The 18,549-nt window shown below is 50.7% G+C and overlaps 1 protein-coding gene across 12 annotated transcripts in view; it reads right to left on the minus strand.

Annotated features, from left to right (window-relative positions):
- The window catches only part of Agap1 (ArfGAP with GTPase domain, ankyrin repeat and PH domain 1), a 465,228-nt gene that overhangs the window by 266,609 nt on the left and 180,070 nt on the right, over nt 1–18,549 (minus strand). For all 12 annotated transcript variants that reach the window (XM_052750471.1, XM_052750469.1, XM_052750468.1 and 9 more), the window contains 3 exons: nt 17,880–17,965; nt 15,391–15,532; nt 12,031–12,165 (listed from right to left, as the gene is read on the minus strand). In XM_052750471.1, coding sequence (XP_052606431.1) covers nt 12,031–12,165; nt 15,391–15,532; nt 17,880–17,965 — 363 coding nt within the window. The remainder of the gene's footprint in view (nt 1–12,030; nt 12,166–15,390; nt 15,533–17,879; nt 17,966–18,549) is intronic.

Here is an 18,549-nt window from a genome sequence, read left to right on the forward strand (position 1 = left end):
CTGCTTGCTGGGAGGGCTGCCTCTGCATATCACCTCACTCCCTAACACCTTCCTAACAGCTCACAGCCCAACCTTACATCGCACACCAACTGGAGTGACGACCTGGAGGCCAGAAGCTGAGCCAGCGAGGCTCCAGGATCTCTGCTGCTGCTTGAGTGCGACTTAAAAGTTTTAAACTTGATGATGGCGGCATGTGAGTGTGGACAGGTGTGTGCATGCATCACAGCACATGTGTGGAGGCCAGAGGACAACTCTGCAGAGTTGATTCTCTCCTTCCTCCTTCAGGTGGGCTCCGGGGATCAAACTCAAGATCAGCAGGTCAAGTTTGTGCCGCAAGCCCCTTTCCTCACCAAGCCATCCCTCCAGCCCCTAAAGCCCAACTTTTAAAAACATGTCGGTGTTTTGCACCATGACAGCAGAAGAAAATCCAAAATGAGACTATTCTGTGTACGTGCTTCTGGCACCCCCTAGTGGCAGCTCTCTAGACTACAAAAGCACTGGACCCTGCCTGCATACCTTGTAGATTCTGTGAAGGAATTGCCTGTGTGGATAGGTGGAAATAGTCTGCATGCTGGCTACAGCCAGTTAGTCTAAGAACTCAGCATGTTAAAATATGCTGATTCTATGAAACACAAAGAACCTGAAGCATTTTGGTTCATTACCAGGTAAGATCTTAACCACAGTACGCTAACATGGTTCTGGTAATGTGCCTGCCTAGCTTGTCAGAGGACCTGGGTTTGAGCTCCAGCACTGCAAAAGGTAAGTGAGTAGATACATACATAGTCAAGGGCTTTCAGCAGGACACTTAAAACCAAAGTAACACTAAAGCCAAAACACGGAGAGCTGAATGTGCCTGCTCTGCCAAGCATGCACCCTGCCAACAGGACGGAACCTGCTCACCTAAGAGGGAGGGGTAAAGCCAAACAAGGCTTAAAATCCGCCCGGTCTGTAAGTCAGACAACAGGTGAATTCACACAGTAGACACTACTGTGATCTGCACATTACAACTCTTGGTGCAAAGATGGGGGCGTTTCCTAGCACGGTAGCACGGGCATTTGTACTTTCTCACTACCGACACAAAATGAAATCTAAGGGGCTACCCGAGACGTGGGACCAGACCGCACTCACCGTCTGCACCTGAAGCACGGGCAGACAGAAGAGGGAGGTGAGGTGACGCCGAGCAGGGCTGCAGCACCTCCCACAGCAGTCATGACAGGATGGGAGCTTCATCCCCGTCCCTGTCCCTGCTGTGCCCCTGCTCTGGGCTGAAAACGCCCCAGGAAGCCTGGGCGACTCCCACTGAGCAAAACCTCGGTTTGAACATAAGGTACCAGGGACGTGTTCTCGGTGAAGGGGCCAGCACCCACGGGAAGCTGTGACTGAGACAGGGGTGGGACCTGCAGGAGACAGGTGCAGTGCAGGACACATGTGCAGACACATGCACTTCCTGCTGGACCCTTCTGGGAAGGGAGCCCCAGGCCCCAGGTGGCCATGGAATGAGTCTTTTCATCTGGGGTGTCAAGATGGCTCAGCACATAAAAACAGTGACTTTATAAGTTTGACAGCCTGAATTTGACTCCCATGGAAAGCTGTCTTCCACCCTCCATATACGTTTCTCAGCATGTGTCTCCTGACCAGCTCCCCCCTCCCCTGCCCACCTACAATAACTATAATAAATTAAACAATTTTCAAGTCTTTACTCTTCACTGCAATGACTTGCTGGAGACAGATGTCCCAAAGATGGAAGAGTAAGGTACAGCTGGATGCTTTTGGTGAGGGAGGGGAGATGCTTTAGTGTCTGGGAAACACAGCTGTGCGCAGCAGCAGGAGAGAGTGAGGCCACAGTCACGGCCACTGTCAGGGCCACAGTGGCTAAGGCCGAGGCCGCCCCAGCACTTCCCTGGCTAGCTGTGTGTATGGAAAAGAAGTGGTTCCGAGGCTGCTGGAGTTAACACCAAGCAGAACACAGAAAGCAGGGTCTCTGGGGCTCTGTTTCTCCTACCTCCTCCAGAGGGCTGGGGAGAGCTGGAGGAGGTGCGCCACTTCTGGGGGCTTAGCGGGACTCCAAAGCTCCCAGCTATATGCAGGCCTGGGGAGCAGCCCTGAGTGCGTGCACACCTGTATGAACAGGAGGTCGCTGTGTGCCACACACACCTCTCCCACCGGAGACACTGACTGCTGCCTCTTACAAACACAACTGGTGGTGGGAAATGAACTGATTTTCTTATTACAGGAAGACCTATGTAAAACAGTTCTTGATTTATCTTTTTGTCTATAATCCGATGAAGGGTTTCTGTGAAGACAAACAATTTGGACAGATGTACAGAGAGACAGCTGCAGGAGGAAACCCGGATGTGCACAGGCTCCCAGATGGCTGTTGGATACCAAGGACCAGTGGCTCAAGCCTGTGATCCCAATGCTCCCAGGGCTGAAACAGGAAGGGTGAAGTTCAAAGCCAGCCTGGACTACAGAATGAGAACATGGCCAGCATGGACTAGAGAGTGAGACCTGTCTCAGGAAAACAAAACAGGACCTAAAGTTACGCAAGTCTACAATGCCACAAGTCCTCAGTTCTCACGTCTGAGGGCCTCTGTGGGGATTGGAGAGCCATCTGTTAAAGAGTGCCATGAACCAAAGCACTGAGTCTGCAAAGAAATTAACAAAGCAGGAAAACAACCCAGTCTACGAGCAGATCAACAGCTGTCCTGCCCACTCACGGAACCAGGGCAAAGACCAGCAATCACAGCGTGGGAAAGAACCATGTCTGTCAAGCAGGTCACGCACCTGCATACATACCATGCCTCAGAAGGAACTGCCACTGAACCTCATGCCCATGATGTACGTTTCCACTTCCATGACTCATCTATCTCACACCCCTTGTGGTTTATGTCTCTGGGGACAATGAACCATCTCTCCTTATTCTCCTGCCTGGAGCTTTACAGTATAACAAATGAGTATGTAATCCACTCTTCATGGTTTACTTTGCCTGAGTCAGGGAAGACAGGATGGCTGTTTCTATACTGCACAAATGGTTCTGCCCTAAATAGGCACCCTAACCCCAGAGTCCAGAGCTCATCTTCTGGGGACACCAGTCATCTACTCCAAGCTCTCCAACTTTTGGGGCCAAGACCTGGTCAGGATCGCTCTGTTTGTGTCACAGGAGAAACTGTCATGATGAACACTTTCCACCTTACAAGGTCAGTATCGTGAGGACCACATCTACTCCTCCCCTGTGGACTGGGCGAACGGAGTGCTGCCGACCACGCATTTGTAGACGGTGCCTTAATGAATGAAGATTATTCAGGGCTGAGGGGTAGAAGAGTTAGCCAACCACGAGACTTCAAACGAGTGGGACACATCAGCTACAGACTGTAACCGCTCCTGACTGCCCTAGTGAAGTGACATCTCCTTATTCTTTTGATCAGCGCCTCCATGCAGGGCTAAATAGGTCAAAAAGCACATCACTGTTCAATCATTTTAAAAACATTAGCAAGAGCAGAGCACCACAGCATTATGAACAGATTATGAACAAAAATAAAAGCCATTTGTATGCATTAATGATACATCAAGCTAATTCAAGCTGGCGAAAGTCATTAGGGGAAAATCCTGGGGCAAAACATGGTACTGATGCCGAGGCAAGACTCAGATTAAAATAACCATTTTCTATGTCATTGATAAAATTAATTCTATGAGCCTGGGACAAGTCTTAACATGAAAATCAAAAGAGAGAGCAGTCGCTAATAGTGTGCTTAATGATCTAATTCTGGCGGCGTGAGAGTTGACACAGACGTTTCTGCAGATACAAGCATCCGGGTACAGAGCGTTTCCCAGAAGAGAGGCACAGCATGAAGACTTCCAGACTTGGGGTAAGAAACTGTCACGACAGACCACAGCCTCCATTTCCACACCATCCTCCACGCAATCAAACAAAAAAGTTGCTGTTGTCTCCGCCTGCGACAGGACTCTTCTGTCTTCCTACTGTGTGTTACTGTAGCAAATGCTGGGGATGGAGAGCTTACCAAGAAGAAAGGTTGATGCGGGCTCCCGGTTTCAGAGCTGTACCCACGGTTAACTGGGCTCATTGCTCTGCCCTCAGACGAGGCTGGCATGTCCCTCTGGGAGTAGGTACTAAGCCATGTGGCTAGAACATGAATAAAAGCAGAAGGGACCATCGTCTCACCTTCCCTCCAAGGGCAGAAGGGACCACTGTCTCACCTTCCCTCCAAGGGCAGAAGGGACCACTGCCTCACCTTCCCTCCAAGGGCAGAAGGGACCATCGTCTCACCTTCCCTCCAAGGGCAGAAGGGACCACTGCCTCACCTTCCCTCCAAGGGCAGAAGGGACCACTGCCTCACCTTCCCTCCAAGGGCAGAAGGGACCACTGCCTCACCTTCCCTCCAAGGGCAGAAGGGACCATCGCCTCACCTTCCCTCCAAGGGCAGAAGGGACCATCGCCTCACCTTCCCTCCAAGGGCAGAAGGGACCATCGCCTCACCTTCCCTCCAAGGGCAGAAGGGACCATCGTCTCACCTTCCCTCCAAGGGCAGAAGGGACCATTGTCTCACCTTCCCTTCGAGGGCAGAAGGGACCACTGCCTCACCTTCCCTCCAAGGGCAGAAGGGACCACTGCCTCACCTTCCCTCCAAGGGCAGAAGGGACCATTGTCTCACCTTCCCTCCAAGGGCAGAAGGGACCACTGCCTCACCTTCCCTCCAAGGGCAGAAGGGACCATCGTCTCACCTTCCCTTCGAGGGCCTGAAGCCCTCGTACCAGGCCCCATCCCTGTAAGGTTCCATTTTACCAGCAATGAAACTGAAGGCCAGGATGTTAACACAGGGACCTCTGGGGACACTTCAGCTCCACAGTAAGACAGAAAAATGCCTTTCCTCAAGAGTGACCCAAAAGGAGATGTGAGGCTCACAAGCATGTCAAGGCCAGCCCAGGCTACATAGTAAGATCCAGTCTTCACACAAAATCAAAACAAAAGAACAGGGGCTGTAACTCAGCCCTGGACTGATGTCCAGTACCACATAAAGGAGGTCTAGCAGCTCGCACCAATGATTCTAGCACTTGGGAGGTGGCAGGAAGAGGGTCGGATCGGAAGTTAAAGTTCATCCTCAGCTACACAGTAAATTCAAAGACAGCCTGGATTACATGAGACCTTGTCTCCAAAAGAAAAAAAGAATGGCCAGGTTTCACATCTGACCCCAAGTCATTACAGCCACAGGTGTGGTCTGGACCACAGACCTTAACAATCATTCCGACAATACCCACTGAAACACAGCCATTTTGCATGGGTGACTTTAGACAAACCGACTAAAAAGCTAAGGAACGAATTCTTTAAGTCTGTCCTCTGAGTCCACTGAACACTCCTATTTACAGAGTGTAGCAGAAACACCACCAGATGTGGGGCTCATCCAAGGGGCATGTGCTTGGTTGGAGCACAACATGGGTGTCGGGATTTCTGAATCCAAAAAAAAAAAAACAACTATTTGAGGTTTTTTTTCCTTTTCACTTTTAAAGTCTCTGAATATATGTTTTATTATACAAAAGCTTATGTTTTAGTGTTGATACTTCTGTCTGTGGTTAAACCTCGGATATGACAAAATTTACTGGCTTTGAAGATGTTCATGCACACAGAGGTTACTGGCAATATCATGTCCAATAAAAATGGTCACTATAAGACACGTAGATCTGCAGGGGCTGGAGAGGTGGTTCAGTGGATAAGAACACTGGCTTCTGAACCCATGTCAACTCTCAGCACCTATGTGGTGGCGTGCAACCATCTGTAACCCCCCTTGACATGACAACGGCACACAGACATACGGAATGCGCCACATACAACATGGAAAATTAACGAAACCGCATATGCACGAGGCTACAGCAGAGGAAAGAGCCCACCCTGACCTACCAAGCTTTCCCCACCTGTGGCTGGGGCACACGTGAGCAGCAGCAGACCTTTCCACCTAGTTCCCGAGCCCATGTGACTGCCTGGAGACAACCTGCTGACTCTTATCTCTGTGGGATTGTGCTGTGTGAGGTGCTGCCATGCACGATGGCCGGAGACACCCACTGTTGATCGTGACAGCAAGGTGGCCACCAATCATCTCAGGAACCATCTGAGGAGGCTCACTGGCTGCCTTCAGAGCTTGAAACATGCTTTCTGTCTCTCTCCCTCCACTTCAGCAGAGTCCAGCAGCACTGAGCTTCGTGTGGGAAGGAATTTCCCATCACCTTTCACTCTTGTAAGTTCTGAGATGCCAGACCCCTTTAACCAAGTGTCACTGGGACACCAGACCTGCCCCATCCCACCCCACTGCAAAGCCAATCCTTACTGTTGTTTAGGAGACTGTAGGTTAGGCTGTGACAAGTAAGGGAATCTTAACAAATTGTCAACACTGAGGCTCAGTGAGCATTGTGGGGGACAGGAGAATTGGGGGTGACATGGAAAAGAGTAGGCAGGTACCAGTGGGGCAAAGGTATCATGTGACACGGGAGTAAATGCCTGTGTGTGTGGAACAGGCCTGCCCTCCTTCACCAGAACCAAACAAGAGCCGGGTTCTTTAGTTCCCCTTTCCAATTATATTCAATGCCTCAAACACATCCAGATCATCTATGGCTGGCTTCTTGGTTCCAAAGATGAAAGATCTTACTTGAATGTATCCTTTTGCCAAAACACATTTAGTTTTCATGAACGAAGGAGAAAACCAACAGTAACAGAAATAACTAAATAGTAACTCCTCTGCCTCCCACATGAGGACGAGACTGACTGCAAGGAAAGATTAGGCAGGTCTAAGAGGCATCTCTGCAACAGTGCTAACCAAGGGCTGTGGCATCAGCATAACAAAATGGTCTGAGATGCTCCAGCCCAAACATAATAATGCTCAGGCATGCGCCATCGGGCTCCACAAGGAGGCTCCTTAACACAGCGCCTTGGTGATTAGGACAGGGCGGCTGCAGAGGTGCAATGTGAGGGTGTTTCAGTCTGTGGGAGCAGTAGATGTGAGGTAGGCTGAGGCCTCCCATGTACCCGATAACCAGGAAGAGGCAGGAGATCTCTCACCGCACTGGTTTCCAGCCAGTGTTTTCATACAGGTGAGCTGTCGCCCACCAGGCAGGGACAGAAGACAATAGAATGGCTAAGAAGTGCCTCCAGAACGTTAACTGAAGCATACGTGTAACCCAGCAAGGACGGTAGAGTTAAATTAGAGGACTGTCACACATGTTCCCAGAATGGGGACCACTCTAACAGATGCCGTCCATCTACCAGGATGATAGGTATCAGCCCGCAAAGGAAGCCCTGGCAAGTGAGGGCTAGGAACCTGACCAAGGGTGTCCAGAACCTTCTGACATGGGGTTTCCTGTTGGCCTGCATCCAGAGCAGAAGCGCTTCTTTGACAAGAACAACAAATCTAAACAGGAAAGGACTCCCGTAGGAGATCTGTGGTGGTCTGAGGAGGAATGGCCCCCACAGGCTCATGGATTTGAATGCTTGGTCCTTAGAGAGTGGTGCTACTTGACAGGGATTAGCTGACTGGGCTTTGGTGGAGTACGGCTTTGGGGTTCCAAACGCTCAAGCCAGGCCCAGTGCCTCTCTTCCTGCTGCCTGCCGATCACAATGTAGAACTCTCAGCCACCTCTCCAGCACCATGTCTACCCGAGTGTTGCCATGCACTCATTAAACCTCTGGACCTGTAAGCCAGCCCCAACGAAATGTCTTCCTTTGTAAAGTTGCAGTGGTCCTGGTGTCTCTTCACAGCAACAGAACAGTGACTGTTGGTTCAGGAATTTTTCCCTTTAGATGAGTGTGGTGACACTCATCTGTAATCCTAGCACTTGGGAGGTAGAGGCAGAAAGAACATAGTTCACAGTCATTCTCAGCCACACAGTAAGATCAAGGCCACTCAGAGCCACAAGAGACCCTCCCTTAAACCTCTTCTTGCTCCCTTCCTACCCCCCCCACCCCCATCTCTCACACATACACACACACTCACAAAACAAGCTATTTTTAAAATTCAATATTAATAATGACCAAAACTTTTGTTTAAAACAAGAAAACACAGCAATAGAAAAATCATGTCTGCAGACAGAGCCTAATTTTTCTGTAGCTCATTATTTTTACATACCCATTTAAGCCCTAAGGGAACAGATCACAGACTCTTCAAAGGACTTAATGCTATCACAGAAATGACCTTTCACTTTGAAAACATGGAAGCCAGTGTGCGGCTATCTCCCAGACACCCCGAGGAGCAAAGAACTGCGGAAAAGCAGACCGACTGAAGACGCTGGCAGAGGTCGACCAGAGGATGGAGACAGGCCTGAAGCCCACAGCGGCCCAAGCCTGTGCACTTGGCTTACAGATGCCCCGGCCACCTCCCCGAGGCACCGCGGGTAATCCAGAGAGCCACATGCCCTAGGTCAGAGTCAGAGGCCAGATCCAATCAAACAGAGGGCATTAACCCTGTAAAGTAAAGGTTATTTAAAGGAATCCATGGAGGTCAGACTCTCCTACTCCACCAGCCCACATGAACAAGCTGGATGCCCCAGGCTATGGAGATGGAGAGCAGGCAGAGAACACCCCGGCCCATCATACCCACTCCTCCTCCATGCAAGGAGACGGCCATCCTCCCTGGTGGACCCAAACCTCCTAATGGATGGGACCCTTCACTCCACATTCTGCCCATCTCCAGCCTAGTACACCTAGCACAATGCTGAGCTCAGGTGAGCACTGAGTGACATGGCCAGGCTTCACATCTCCAAACCCCAGGCCACAGAATGCCCACGGAATGTTCAGGCCACAGGCTCAGAGACAAAGCAGACAGAAGTCTGCCTCTCTTCCCGTGTTCCAATCCACCTGTTTTGGGGATACCAAGAGGCCACACTGGAACACTGAGAACTCTCTTACGCTGGCTGGCCAACCAGCAGGAATGTGGCAATGCACTCTCTGGTCTAAGGACCTGGCTTGCTGGTTTTTAATGACAAAATGGCCCAGTGTCTGGTGAAGGCTTAAGGCTCTGGGTTCTCCAAAAGGCAGATGCAGTCCAGGCTCTGTCCTTTCAATCAAGTTACCTCATTTTCTTTTCCTGAGCCTCACTGCACTTGCGTATCTATTTCTCCTGTGGTACTGGGGACCAAACTGTGGGCCTCACACTCACTCCCCAAGTATTCTACACCGTGTCACATCCCTAGCTCTCAATCAAGTTTTCTTTCTCTTTCCTTTGTGAGACAGCAGGTTGCCATGTAGCCCAGGCTGGTTCCCAACTCATGACCTGCTTGCCTCAGCCTCTTGAGTGCAGAGATCACAGGCCTACACTCCTCAATCTCTTTAAATTTAAAGACCATATGAGTTTCAGGTGTTTTGTCTTTTTCCCAAACACCTGGCAACTACTTATATCCTAATGAACAGAGTTTATGGTTTAAAGGAAAGAAAACATCTACCCCGTAAATACCATATATGTGCAGGAATAGAACCTCAATCTTATTTTTTAGAACTTCTCTTCACATAAAACACTTGATGAACAAACACAAATCTGCCACGCATCTGGATGTTCCGGCACCATGGGCGTTACTTATTTCTGAGACCCTAAAATGCAAACGCTTATTGTGTTTGTTCTAGAATAAGAAGTAAAGTGAACAGAAGTCTGCAGCCTATGAAAACACACCCCAAGAACACACCATGTGATCTCAGTGAGAGGCCAGGGAGTAGGTACACGCCAGCATTCCTGCAGTATTTTATAGTCCCGGCATTTGGAGTGAGCATTACCCCCTCGGCAGCCTCCCGTCTTGGAGAGGACAATGTGATGGATGTCTCCATCCCACAGACGGGTGCCAGGTGTGACCCCAAGCCTTCTGCTGCGTGCTGGGAACTGAGCATCTGTGGTGATCAAACGCCTACCCTGAACTCTTACCCTTCCTTCCCTGCCTTCATGAAGACGCTGCGAACAGGGAGACAGGCCCTCCCCAGGCCCTTGAACTTGGGCTTTGAGTATCCAGACCTATGAGGAAAAGCTATCTACTGTCTGAAGCACTCTATGAGAATATGCTGCTGTATCAGGAGTGAACTGAAGCACTTCCATGGTCTTGATGCTGCCAATTATCAATCTGCAAGATTATTTGTGTAGAACTAGTTCCTGTCATTATGGGAACCCATGAGCATTAAACAGGATAAATATAAGAAATAAGGAAGTCGTGGAAGAGAATGAACCCACACAAGCATCCTCTGGTGGCCCACCTAAGGAACAGCCATTCCCTGAGGGCTGGGGGTACCTGTCTTAGGCTTGGCAGCATGGTGTCTCTGCTGGAACGCCTGTGCCCTCTGAGTCCCAAAGCAGATGGCTGCATCGGAAAAGCCCATCTATGTAGAAACAGGCAGTCAGCTAGATCTGCCTGTGACCCTGCCCAGGCCTTTCCAGTCCTTCAGTCAACTCAGTCAGCTCACACAGGTGTCTGGGTCATGCAACAGTGAGCGTGGACTTGGCTGAATCCACGCTTTGGAAAGACCTCAAATGTGTCCTTGCTTCGTCTTTACAGCTCGCAGCCAGCCCTAGCGCAACTCAAGCCGTGAGGCTGGCGGCAGGGCAGCTGCGGACTACATGCTCAGGCAGAGGTGCCTAGGGAGGCCTGGGACGCACGGGAATGGGGAAGGAAGGGCGGGACCCAGTTTCCTTGGATTCGGCACCAGGAAGGATAAAAAGCAGAATGAGACAGAAGGAACAGAACAGGACCAAGGGCCAGAAAACACGTGACTGACTGTGAGGTAGAGGAAGAAAGGGATGGCAAAGTTCTGGAAGGGCCTGGCTGCCACAGGAGGGGCAGACTGTAACCATGGAAATGTGGACCAATGCTCAAGTTTATTACAATAAAAAGAGTTGGTCCCCACAGTCTCAGCTGGAGTCCGTGGGATATCCCAGGCCACTTAGTCAAACAGTACCAAGATGAGTTTCCATTTTCTGACTGGGTCTCACGCAGCCAGGCTAGCCTCGACCTGATATGTAGCTGATCCTCCTGCCTCTATCTCCAAGTGCTGAGGCTACAATCATGGCCACACACCTAGTTTAGGTACTGTTGGGGGTTGAACTGAGGGCTTCGTGCATGGTACACAAGCATTCTGTTGACTCGGCTACACTCTCAGCCCCAGTTCCCGGACTGGGGCGCTGGAAGCAAGTTTTCTTCAGGGTCAATGAGCAGCAAGGCTTTTGACCTTTACCCTTCTGGAAGGATCCCAGCCTGTCCCACTCTGCTCCCTGCCAACTCCCACCACAGAAGCGAGGGACAGAAGCGACCTGCTGTATGCAGACTTAGACCAAAGGGCTTCGGGCTGATTTCCCCCAGGGGCCACCAGAAACAGACACTTTCCTGGAGTGTCCTCCTAAGACCTCAACTCTAAGCCCACTGGTGCTCCAGAATGTCTAATCCCCGAGGCTGGAGGCCACCCATCCCTTCTGTCCTGTTTTACAGGGTTTTTCATAACCAACAGCTGGCATCACCATCACTGGCATGCCCCCTTGGCAGGGCCGGAAGCCAGATGCCCCCCTAAATTCAACTGTTCCTAGAGGTGGGCAGCCAATTAATAATCCAATAAGATAAAACAGTTCCTCAGCCTGGCCCACACTTTCAGACCCAAGTTCTAATTTCACTTTCTGGGGTTCAAAGTTTACTCTTTCAGTTTTAATACCCCAGGGCCAAATGTCAAATACTTAAGCCTTTTGTCTTAAAGACAAGGCCTGGTTAAGAATGAGCAGTTACAACCATGAGTCTGCGCACCGTGGAGTTGACGGAGCTTTTTGGAGTTGCTCATTTACGCAGAGCAGGCTGTGCGGTGTGCCACACGGATGCCATGGAGGACTGCTCTACAGCGCCTCCTCTCTTCTGAACACAGCTCTGAAAGTGGAGTGCCCCACACGGACGTCTACACACTGCACGGTAGGCTCCCGTGCCCACACCCGTGTGTGACTATTCTCCCAGAGTGGGGTGTCCGAGTGTCACTGTGTGCTGCAGGGCCCTGGCAGTCAGTCACAAGCTGGCATTTACCGTCCTGGAAGACCCGCTCCACGTTGAGCCCATAGGTGGCGCATGTCTCGTAGTACGTGCACCGCTTCAGGTCATTGGAGAGCTTCCGTGCCCTGGCGTCGTCGATGACCCTCGGGTTGGTGGAACTTATGGCATCTGCAACAGACAAGGACAGCGTGCTCATCAGCAACTGCTTCCCGTGACTCTAGAGCCCACGTGACTCAATCCTGCCATTCTGGGGGCCCCTTGCCACTCAAAACCCATCATAACCAGTGCACATATCATTCCTCCCCAAAGCTGGAATTCCGAAAATAGTTCATCCCAAAATAATAGGCTCAAGCTACAGAATGGTGAGGGCAAGGAGGCCCACACCAGTCCTGACATTTGGGAGGGCTGAGTTCAAGGCCAGCCTGGAGAGAGACTCATAAACCTATCCTTTGGGCTCACTTCTTGGTGCATCTCAAAAAAAAAAAAGTGTGATTTGGGACACTTAGTGTCAGGTGACAATACCATCCCCAACCGAGGTTCCTCAGGTACAGCCCACCAGAGCACTTCATCTATCTCGCTGGACAAGTAAGTACGTCAACATATCATTTACAGCAAGTAGGGAAAGAGGTCCTTTATAAAGGTCTAAACATTCCTTTAAGTAAACCAGGGAGGAAAAAAGTTAGAAACCCCAATTTCTCAAAGCCCGTGCGCGTCTAATCTGGGAAGCCCAGCCATTGAGCCCTACCTAGCTCACAGTTTATCCAGCCATTGAGTACCCACCCTCCTGCAGCTGCTTCACCCACAGATGAGCGCAGCTCGGCTGTGTCACAGGGGCGCCTCTGGGCCTGCAGCTCAGCTCGGCTCTGCCCAGTGCCATCTTGCACCACTTTAACTTGGCCATTTTCCTAACGCTGCTTCTCCTTCTATTTGCAAGTCTTTGGGGGCAGAGGTGGCCTAACGGGCACTGCAGGGCCTCCCCCCCACTCACCCATGTGTCCCCGCTATGAAGGGCAGGGCACCCATCCCTGTCCTAGAAGGTGCACTGAGCCCAGCAGCTCTCCCAGAACTGGCCTCCTGCCGGCCAGGTACTCTTAAGGGTGAACGGCCGCTCTTCAGTTCTTTCTCTGGCCTCTGAAACCACCCAACCCAGCCAGCAAAAAGGAAACCTCGGGTACCTTCTCAGATCACCATCCAGCCTCACTGCTTATGTCCCCAGAGGTGGCACAGGTGTCTCAGGAGCCCAGTGTGCACACAGCACATGGGTACTGACAGCAGATCATGAGGAAGTCACACACAGTCCAGTTTCCTGCCATAGGTGCCCCAGGTCCCTTAGTCCATCACCAGCAAGGTCTGAGCAGGGCCTCAGAACAACTGGTCCCATGTCGAGATATAAGGGATAAAAATGAACCTCAATCCAGGTCAAGTCCTGTGTCTCCTGACTGGTCCTTGACACATGACTACATGCCTTCCATCCATTCCTCAGTTTACCCTCCCAGAGCACTGAGAGGCAAACAGGGCCACCTGGCCACCGCAGCTCTGGTCTAGGTGTGTGTGAGTCCAACACCTGGGCTCCTACTCTGCCTCTCCACCAACAGCAAACCAACAGTGGTGTGCATGAGAACACGCAGTGATCAAATCTGTTCTCTCCAGCCCAGCTGTGAGCCATGAGTCACAGAGCGTCCACAGTGGGAAAGCATCGTGTCTCAGACGCAGGCCCACACAGCTCTTAAGATACCAGGCCAGCTGCTGGGAATTGCCTGGCCAGCCACAGGGGAAGTACTCGTTCACAAATTCCGTTCCTGTTCTAAGACAGCTGTGGGGAAACCCTGCCTGGGAAATGCACTGGCTTTAAAACACCATTTGAAGACTTTCCCAAGCAGGCACCTCAGCCACGCCGGCCACGCCGGCCATGCTGCCCAGTGCCATCCTCTGGGAGCAGGTTTCAGGGCTTTCTGAGGTACACAAACGTACAGACATTCCGCCCCTTCCATGAGATGGGGCGACACCTGACTAAGACTTGTATTATCTGCCTGTAGACTTCAAGTCATCCTTGGGTTACCTACAATGTCTGTACAGTCCGTGCACCGTGTACAACGCTCACAAGTTCAGGAGAGGTGACTTTTTCCCCCACCTCCCCGCTCGTTAGATAGGGTCTCACTGTGTATCCCTAGCTGGCCTGGAACTTGCTACAAAGACCAGGCCGGCCTTGAACTTACAGAGATCCACCTGAGTGCTGCTATGAAAGGCATGGGCCACCACACCAGGACACTGTTTTGTATTTTTGAGAGTCTAATTCTGTAGCCCAGTCTAGCCTTTATTGGCAATCCATCTTCCTCAACCTCCCTAGTGCCAGGATTACAAGTGTGCACACTAGACACATCTTCAGTATTTTTAATCCTCAGTGGCTGGGCCCCAGGAAGACAGGAGGGCTGCACTACAGTAAGAACCAAGGCACTGTCTGCAGGTGACCAGCAGAGGGAGCTAGAGGAACAAAGATGTCTTCACTTTGGTTTTAGGTTCCGTTGTAGTTTTGAGCTGCAGGTTTCCAAAGCAGGAGAGACCAACTGACTGGCCACTGCATGCATCAGAACACAGAGAGAAATAGTGTTCTCTGTGAAAATGTGACTCTATTATTTTGCAAGTGACAAGCTGAGGACATATACTCCGTCCATCAATACACTGCTTCTCAAACCCTGCCCATAGTTTGAGTCTTGACTGCACTTGAACTGGTCAATACCAGATTTACCAGTTCCAATAGAAATAACAAAAGCAGCTCAAAATTAAGAAAACCCAAGAAGAGAGGCTACAATTTTGCTTAAAATCTTGGCTGGACTCCAGTGGCCAACTCATGAGTGCAAGTCTTTGACCTGGGGTGAGGGTGCTGCCTGACTCTGTGTGACAATCCCCTTACTAAGAGGCCATGTTTAAAGTGACACGGAACACAGTTAAGAATGAGAGCCCCAGGTTCCCTGGACTGAGAATGAGCTGCTGGGTGGAAAAGGAGAGACCATAAGACCCCAGGAAACAGAAAGGGTGAGGCAAAGCTCAGCTGGGTATCAGAGCTAGTATTACTTTAAAGGGGTACTGAAAGTCAAAATAAATCAGATATTTGTTTTAATAAAAATAAATAATAGCAACTTGATTAAAAGGTGTCTTGTGCAAAAGGCAATTAAGGCATCATAATGCAGAAAACACAAGAAAGTGGGTTTTCCTAAAGCCTCTGAGGTGTGTAGGGTGGGACTGATGTCTGTCTAAGGTGAATTGACTTCTCCATAGAACCAATCAGGAAACGCCTCAGCCCCCATTTCCTGTTTCAGGTCATTTTCAAATCCCTCCACACTGAGAACATGTCCACAAAACCTTCAAAAACGCCAGTGGAAGGCTAGCACTCACCCTGGGTCCCCACCAGCACAAGTGGGATCTCGCTGGTGTTCCTGTAGTTGGCCATTCGGCTGTAGTAATGGTAGACAGTCTGGAAACTGATCTCATCCTCCAAGCTGAAGACAAAAATGACCGCATCCACCCACATGGCAAACTGCAGAGAGAAGAGCAGAGAAGGGGCAGCTGAGGGGGGTTCAGGATGAGGTGTGGCGCCACACCTCTGTGAGCGTCGGGGCGCCCTTACCTGCTGCCTGTGCACTGTGGCTAATCACTGAAGTCTTCTATGTGTACATGGGAACGGGACACCCTCCGCCCCCCGTGTTTCCACCAGGGTCCTTCACGTTCTGAGAACCCAGCCCTGCTGTTTCCCTGGGTCACTGTGATCCTAAGTGTCTATCTACCCTCTGACCTGACTGACCCTGCAGCTAGAAGGCTGGGACGTGTGTGTGTGTGTGTGTGTGTGTGTGTGTGTGTGTGTGTGTGTGTGTGTGGTGGAGGTGGGGTTAGTTCCACACAGCCTCCTCAGAACCTTTGAAAAGACTTAGTGGACTAGAGGTTGAGACGGCACTGCTCCTCTGTGCCCACACAGTCTGCTCAAAACTGTCCTGGTGCCTACACTGCCCACCACTTGAGACTGATGGCCTTTTCCAGAGAGTTCCTGGTAGAGCAGAGGCTGAGGTGTCACTAAACTCATTCAGCCCCCTGCTGGGAAATTACTACTTATTTTTAGGAAAGTTAAAAGGGGAGCGGTAAGGTTAATCTATACTCAGTCCTAGGCAGGGTGAAGCTGAGGGAGTGGGGCTTCCCACAATGCCCAGCAACCTACTCTCACAGAAGCTGACAGGACAGCTTCTAGAACCTGTCTGAGTCTGGTACTAAACGCTCTTCTCTTTACGTGTATAAACAAACAACAGAGCCCCTTCTCTAAAAGCTTATCCAGGGTAAGTGATTATGGTCAAGGCAAGGCACGCAATTTGTGTGTGTATGTGTGTGTGTGTGTGTGTGTGTGTGTGTGTGTGTGTGTGTGTGTGTGTGTGTGTATAAAGTAACACCCACCACAACAAACCGCATTCATTTAAATGTGGAATATTTACACAAGAGACTCCACACCCTCATGTTCCAATGGCACGTACACATAGAGAACCCTTCTTACAGCAGAACACACTCCTTGTCTGCCAAGCCAAGTGAAGAGAGATTTTGCCTTTGGGTGGCACTGGTCAGAAGCCAAATGCTGCAGTGATCCAGAAGGTGGAAGTATTCGGGGAGCATGCCCTCTAACTGCTACGAAACCAACATTTTTCACTTTCAACATGCCTTCACAATTCTTTCTTTCTAACCATCAAGTATATTGTGTGACGGTTCAAGTCAGTTTGTCGGGATCTAGATGGGTCCCTGGGAGATGGGTCTCTGGTCGTATCTGTTGGTGAATACCTTGACTGAGTTGAGGTGGGAAGACCCGCCCACTGTGGGCGACCCCATTCCCTTGGCTGGGATCCTGGACTGTGCAAGTGGAGAAAGGGGGCTGGGCAGCAGCACGCGGTCATCACGCTCTGCTTCCAAGCTGAGGATGTGCCGTGACCAGCTCCTTCAGCCTCCTGCCATCTTGACTTCCGGCCCTGATGGACTGACTGTGCTCTTAAGCTGTGAGCCAGGATGAACCCTCCCTCCCTTAAGTTGCTTTTCCTAGGGCATTTTATCGCAGCAACAGCAAAAGGAGCTACTATCTGAATGACATTAAGGGGGTAAAATTTCCCCTCGGTGTCTCTGGCTGTACCTCCTCCTGACTGCTTTTCACAGCTTCGCTGGAAGCATTCTCCTAAACTTAGCTGGTGTTCCACAGTGACAGCAGCATTTACAGCGGGTACTGGGTTCTTCGGCAACATCTACCTTAGTCACCACCAAGATCCAAGCCAACAGGGAGAGATGTTCAAGACAGAAAGGTCCTATGCGGCCTTCCCTAGCGGGGTGTGGGCTGTGGTTAGGTCTCAGCTCTTTTCATGGAGAAGATCATGGTGTAGATGTAGAAGACAGTAAGCTGGATAAAAGCGGTGCTGTAACCTCTCTGGATATAGTCAAGGGGATCACAGTACACTGCAAACTAGTTGTTCCCTGGGGACTGAGGTGGGCTAAGAAGCCTGGGGGGAGTGGGGGGATGTCCACGCCTGTCACTGCCGGAAACAGCAAGTGGCTACTTCCACCCAGCAGACTTTGAAAATGATGTTACTCTGGGATCAAATGGGGGGGGGGGGACGACGACAACACGGGACAGGACAATTTTTTCAAAGCACAGAAATTTCTAGAAGCCACCCTGACAGTCTGTCACACAGATGCATCTGCTTTTTCTTCCTTCTTAAAAACTTAAAAAATCAGCCACACAGACCCAAACTTCATGTGTTTCTAAATTCCCTTATTTTAAAACATGACATTTCTTGTTCGGGCTTTTAGATAAGGTCATCAGTGAGCAAAAGACAGTCTGGCTTGGGTGTGCATGCAGTACTCACCTGTGCCTCAGGGGGGCCCCCTTCATCCCTAATCAGCAGCAGATAACTCTGGCCATCAACCACAATCTCCTTCTTGAACCTGCCACCTGCCATACACAAAAGGCAACGTTACAGAAGGGCACGGAGGGTGGGGGGCAGACAGACACGGGCTTCGCTTGCGGAAAACTACACTCTAGCCAGGCGGCCGCGGTGGGCTAGCTGGCTGGGAGAACTCAGGAGTCGATTTTAGACATCTCCCACAAGCGCTGCATTTTTAGAGCTGAACTCCGATTGAAGTATTTATTTAAGAACCCGTGCTCTCTTCTGGTTAGAAGGCACGGCCTCTGTGCAATGCCAGGAACCCTGGCCGAGGCGTGTATACTTTTCACGTAGAACTTAATACGTGAATGGACAGCTTCTCGTCCCCTGGCACACGGGCGAGGGCAGGCTCTCAAGGCCCAGAAATGCTTTTTCATGCTTAGCAGCACCTGAGAACCTGCATTCTCCTCAAGGGAAACCCAGTGCTTGGGAGGGAAACAGACAACGGCATGAGGATGGTGTCTCCGGAGTCACAGGTCACAGTTAGGGAGGGATGCCCGACTACCACACACGTTAGACAAAGCTACCGATGGAACTGCACAGTCGAGACAGCGGTGCGGCCGACTGACAAGCAGGTGTTAGAGACCACACG

The sequence above is a fragment of the Peromyscus californicus genome, unplaced genomic scaffold (genome assembly GCF_007827085.1).
Source record: "Peromyscus californicus insignis strain IS unplaced genomic scaffold, ASM782708v3 Scaffold_21__1_contigs__length_65335640, whole genome shotgun sequence".
NCBI classification, from domain to species: Eukaryota; Metazoa; Chordata; class Mammalia; order Rodentia; family Cricetidae; genus Peromyscus; species Peromyscus californicus.